General features: G+C 42.6%; 1 protein-coding gene across 1 annotated transcript; it reads left to right on the forward strand.

Annotated features, from left to right (window-relative positions):
* Nucleotides 1-1,480: 1,480 nt before the first annotated feature.
* Nucleotides 1,481-3,625, forward strand: LOC148923556 (uncharacterized). Its single transcript, XM_089061535.1, has 5 exons — nt 1,481-1,916; nt 1,992-2,288; nt 2,418-2,785; nt 2,903-3,031; nt 3,227-3,625. Exons 1-5 carry the CDS (start codon nt 1,481-1,483, stop codon nt 3,623-3,625), a joined length of 1,629 nt encoding a protein of 542 aa, XP_088917661.1.
* Nucleotides 3,626-6,193: the final 2,568 nt, after the last annotated feature.

Raw genomic sequence — 6,193 nt, forward strand, 5'->3', positions numbered from 1 at the left:
TAAAACTATATCTTTTCTCAAAGCATATAATTTGTAGATTGCTACCTAGAACCGAAGTCTCCTTCCTAGAACTAAGGCAACAACTCCTAATAGCTCCTAAGATACTTAGCTTCATTCAAAGGCTCAAATCTCTCGATTATATTGGCAAAGACGTCAATTTCTTCTCTTTCAAATTAAACTACTCCCAGTTCTTGTAGTAAAATCCACATGCATTTATAAGGTGATCAGTCAAATAAATGTATAAGCACAGAAGAAATCAAAATAACCACATGAGCCAAGGCATAGAAAAAGGAAATCAATTAAACATAAGAATCATTGTATCTCCCCCGTAGAACTCTACGAAGGATTTAGCCACTCATGTTCAACACAAAAGTCAAAGAAATATTCAAAAACATTGTTTGAACAAGAATAAAACTAAAAGATGAACTCCTAGAATCGGATTGGGCGGATTGGAGGCCTCGTCTTCAATCTTGTGATGAATATTTGTCCTCTGCTCGTTCTTCTCTTCTTCCTAGGTGAAAAAGTGGTATTTTTGGGTTAGGAGGCGTGTAGGTTGTGTTTGGAGGCGTTTCCTAGGCATATATATACCAAGGGTTGACTTTGGGCACGAAATATACTGTCGGGTCTCCAGGTTGGGTGTGCGTCGAAGCTGGCGAGTCGCCAGCTGCCTACGGCGTTTTTCTCGTGTTTTGGTGGCGGGTCGCCAGGTTCGTTTGCATGCGAACCTGGCGTGTCGCCAGCTATGTCACTGCTCTGCGCTGCGTAGTCTTGCTAAAACGGTCATAACTTCTTCTACCCAACTTCGATTGAGACGTTTAAGATATCCACGCGAAGCTCTTTCGAAGACAAAGAGAATGGTATGCATTACATGCGAATCGGACTTCAAAATCTCCAGAGAAGCTATCTCGAATATTGAGCAGCTGCACATCCACATATTTTGTACATTTTTCTACACATTGTTCACAAAATGGTCAAAATACCAACATAATAGAGAAATAGCTATAACCATGTCTCAAAGTACACAATATATGATCAAAACCAAGTAAAACTACCCTCTAAAATCATGTAAAATCCAAGTGAATCAAGGTATTTATAGTGCTAAAAAATAGTGCATCATGTTTTTGGCGCCGTTGCTGGGGAAGACAATTCACTTTGGAGTGATATCTTCAAACGGACAATTTTACTACTTTGGATTTTAATTGCTTTTTGTTTTAATTTTTAGTTTTAATTTGTTTTTGTTTTTTATTCTTGAAGGTTTTGTATGCGAACACGTTCTGGGAAGGACAACCTAGAACCGCTAGATCTAGAACTTGATAGAACTCGTAGGAAAATAAGAAGTGCAAAAGGATCAGGTTCAATAGGTGACAAAACAGACCTCGAGAAGCTGCAGGAGATAGTGCAGCTGTTTATGGATGAGAGAGATGCGGAGAGGGCAGCCCGCGAGGCATTGGAGAAGAAGAAAAAAGAAATAGTACCTGTGATGAACATGTTCAATTACGGGAATATAGTGCCTCGTGTAGATTCTAACAACATCGAGTTACGCATGACCCTTATCCAAAGGGTCGAGCAAACTCCTTTTGCAGGTAGGGCCGTAGAAGATGCCAACCGTCATCTCTCCAAGTTTGTGGAGATTGCAAACACTCTTAAATTGAATGGTGTCAACGATGACGCCATAAGGGTAAGACTCTTTCCCTTTTCATTAATTGATTCAGCTAAAGAGTGGTTTGAGTGCATGCCCACAGAGAAGGTCTCCACATGGAAAAACATAGTAGCCACATTCCTCGACAAGTACTACCCGTCGGGCACTATCTTGAAGCTCAAAAGCGAGATCTTCCAATTTATCCAAGGCCCTGACGAGCCCCTCTACGAGGCGTTCGCTCGTTACAAAGCTCTTCTCCGAAAGTGCCCCAACCACGGTTTCACCGTGGACCATCAGGTAGGAATCCTCTATAATGGATTTAATGAGAAAATTTGTGCTATGTTGGATTTAGGTGCAAACGGAGAATTTTTTAGGAAGACAGGGGAGAATGCCATGTTGTTAATCGAGAAATTCGCCACCAACAGCAGGGGGTGGTCGAAAGAAAGGCACGCCACTAGGAGAGTAGCTGCTATAGATGAGGCCAAGGAGAGCTCCTTTGCAAAAGAATTGGCCGAGCTCAGGGTTAGGGTACACCAAATGGATACATCAAGGAAAGAGGATCCGGTTCCACCAACCTCCATCATTGCGGTCTCTAAACCCGAAAGTCCTGCCCCGATAGTAGAAGAGATCAACTACATGCAAGGAGACGGTTCCAATATAAATTACAACAACAATTATCGCCCTAATCAGGGGGGCGGTAATTTCAATAATTATAATGAAAATCGGCCTCACCCTAATCTTTCATATTCTAACAATAATTTCTTGCAACCCCATGCAGGATTTAATGTTAACAAAGGAGGAGTAGTTGAGCCCATAAAAAAGGAGGAGAAGTATGACCAAGGGATTATGAATATCTTGGAAGTAATTGCACAAGATAGGAAAATCAATGATACCATGATTGGAGTTGTGGAAGCTAGAATCAACAACCTCGAGCAAGGGATTAACACGATCTCGACTGCCATCTCAAACATCAATACTCAAATGGAGCAGGTCCAAAAGAAGCTTGATGAGGACAAGGAAAAGGCAGCAGCACGAGTGGATGACATCAATAAGAAGTGGGTGGCCACACAAAAATCTTTGGACTGCTCTGCCGTCGACGGACCGCCCCAACCACCGCAGTGGGCCGCCGCTGACCCACCGATTGCAGTCTGCCCAATTGCCGGCGGACCGCCGCACACCCTGCGGCGGACCGCCACTGAGACGGCAGAATCATCCACCATGCAGGAGCTCTTGCGACACAACTGGATTGTACTCCATTTTCAGCCGAAGAGGAAGTTTAAGCTTGAAGAGCAGTTCAAACAATTCCTCAACATGTTTTGTAAGGTCCATACTAACATCCCTCTAGTTGAATCGTTGCAGGAGATACCGAAATATGCCAAGCTATTAAGGGAGGTGATGATGGAGAAAAAAAAACCGACTAAAGCCGACCTTAAGCTACCACATCATTGCAGCGAGATCATCCAAAGGGAAAGGGCAGTGAAGTAGAAAGATCCGGGCCAGTTCATCATTAGGTGTCGAATTGGAGAAGGGAAAGTTGACAAGGCCCTATGTGATTTAGGGTCTTCTATCAATCATATGTCACTGAAGTATTACGAAAAGCTCAACATTGGGCCACTCAACACTTCAGACGTGACTCTAAGGTTGGCCGACAACTCGGCCATCAAAACAGTAGGTATGATTGAAGATGTGTTGGTGAAGGTAGACGATTTCATCTTTGCTGCCGATTTTATTGTTCTTGATATGAAGGTAGACAAAAATGTTCCTCTAATCTTAGGCAGAGATTTTCTAGCCACTTGCAAAGCTCTGATTGATGTAGGTCGTGGTGAGATCACAATCAGTGACAACTACAGTCGCTCCACTTACAAGATCGAGTGCGAAATGCTTAAGTTTGAGAAGGCAAAGCAGGCAGAGATGGAACGGCAATGCAGGGCGGTCATGGTGACCGATTTGATTAAGCCTCATGATCCATTCGAAGTAGAGGATTGATAAGTCGTATTCTAAGCCTTGGTTACTGGTCAGTATGTCGTGAAACGCATGTATTATCTGCAAAACAGTTGTTATTCACGCATGTATTATCTGCAAAACAGTTGCTTAAGTGTGCAGGATTGAATGATCCAAGTCAGTAGGAGACGAATCAGGTGACGCAAGTGAAAAGGGCGCCAGAAGGGTGTGATACTGACCAGGATGCATGCTAGAGGAAAGGCTCGAGATGGAGAAGGAGGGTAGGTGGGATGATCATTGACAAGGGCAAAAAGGTCAAAACGCGGGAGAAGTCTACCTTAAAAGCAAGGGCAAGCCTCCCTATAAAAGAAGCCACTTGGAGAGAGAGAAGGAGTTCGACAATCACACTTAGTAGAATTCTCTCTAGAAGATCAGTCCTTCAGCATTATCCTACCCCTCGTTCCTCGCCACAGCCATGGTCACTTGACGTCGAAGAGTTTGCCGGAGAAGTCATCAGTCCGCCGTTCCAGCCAGTCATCGTAGCAGTGTAGTAGTATCATCGCCCGGAGTGGCACAAACAATCTTAATCGCTTTCCTAGTTTAAAGTTTATTTGTTTTCATCGTTGGTTATTTGCAAACACTCATTGTTGTTGCTCTTTTGAAGTACTTTGTTATTTTCAAACATTTACATTATGAAGTTCCTATTTCGCATGTCACTTTGGTTCGAGTTTGCTTCATTCTGCCTAGGAAAGTTAGATTTAGTTATTGCTTTCAATTTCTAAGTATTTCTTGTCGGGAGTTGTTGATTCAAAGTTGTAGCTATGTTTAGTCAAGTTTTCGTGCATGAGTTTCTTTTCTGCGCCGTGATTACCACCTTGCATGCCAGTCAGTAGAAGTAAAGTTGCAGTTTCACTGTTTAATTTAAGTTTGGGCATTTAAATCGATGGATCTTGAGTTTGAATTTGTGAATCTGAAGTTCAGTTATGGTGTTTGTGTTTATCTGAATTCTGTTAATACTTGGTGAAGAAGAAAACGTCAAAATCAACTTTATTTTGAACCACTTTACATTTAAGTTACTTTTGCTTTTGTTCCCTACTTTTCAGATGTACTGCCCAGACCTGTCTGAGAACCACCCAGCCACCAAATATGCCTTGTAGTCTAAATTTCCCCTTTTAGTAACTGTCCACTTTCCATATGTCTCTGATACACCTTGTCCCCTATTTTCACGAACACTCCCACATGTCTGTTATTTTCCCGCCTACTAGTCAGTAGAGTACCACCTTTATTTCCTGTCTAGGTAAAATCTCAACCCAAGCGTGGTAGCTAACCAAAACACCCAGGAAAGTCACCACAGTTATCAAAACGTGTCCATCCTCGTGGGATTCGACCCTTACCTCCATTATACTAGCAAGTAGAAGTGGGTTGAGGAAACTTGTTCGAAGCCAGGTCCCGGTTATCGTACCAACGACTCAGCTGGGTCGGGAATCTCTTCCTGATCAGTTGGATACACTCCAAAATTACATACGATAAACCACAAAACACCCGAAAGAGTGGAAAGGAAACCAGACACTTTCAAGGATCCTTCTACCTCCACTATTTGTATTGTCAACAAGGTAAGTCGTTCTCCCAAGAAGAACGAACCTAACTCTTTTAACTCCGATCCGCAGAAAAAGGAGAAAAAGAAGAGGAAAACACCTAAGGAAGAACCCGAGATCTATGTGGTCAAAACTAAGAAGGGAAAATACAAGTGGTGGAAAAAGTTTAGAACCAAATTGATCCAAATGCCAATTTTCAGCACTAGGATTGTTGATCCACCCAACTAATGGGCCACTTCAAGTTGAGCCGACGACTCAAAACAATGGCGCTTGTTGGGAGGCAACCCAATTCTTTTGTTTTCTTTCCTTATTTTTCGTTTTCCTTTAAAAAAAATAATAATTAGTGGCGTTCGCCGCACAATCCACGGCTATCGCCACACGTGTGTTTAAGTGTGCAGGTTAGGTCGGGCCTAGGGCAGGCTTAGGGCGGGCTGGAGAAACCACTACGCGGGCCGCGGTGGCTCGCTAGGAGAGCACCGTTTTCGCAGCCCGTGTGGCGGCCCACCGCACGCTACGCGGCGGTCGCCACGGAGAGTCTAGAAACGGGAATTCACCTTTAAAAGGTAAGTTTTCCTTCTCTTTTCTCCATTCATTCTCTAATTCCTTCCTTGCACACACCCCCACCATTATAAATCACCAAATTCAAACACCCACACTCTCATTCTCTCATTCCATTCCAAGTTAGAGCTTTCATCCTTCAATTCTCTCCAACAAAAGGTATGAATCCTACACTCAATTTCTGAGTTTTGCTTCTATTCTTTCATGGATTTTGGTCTTTCTTTGATGAACTATTCGGTAGAAACTCTTATTCTATAATGGGGGATGATTGTATGTGCTTATTTTTGAATTTCCATGGTTGAATTTTGATATATGGTGATGATATGTTGATTTTGAATAGTGATTCCCTCTTGTTCTTGAATGTCTATATGTTGCAATCATGTTCATAGCATTTTGAGGCTATTATTATTTTCATGAATTGCATTACTTGTGAATTATTAGAGATTGTTGATTAGTCTTG

The sequence above is a fragment of the Salvia hispanica genome, chromosome 6, assembly GCF_029641045.1.
Source record: "Salvia hispanica isolate PSC_SH4W2 chromosome 6, Shi_PSC_v1, whole genome shotgun sequence".
Lineage (NCBI taxonomy): Eukaryota > Viridiplantae > Streptophyta > Magnoliopsida > Lamiales > Lamiaceae > Salvia > Salvia hispanica.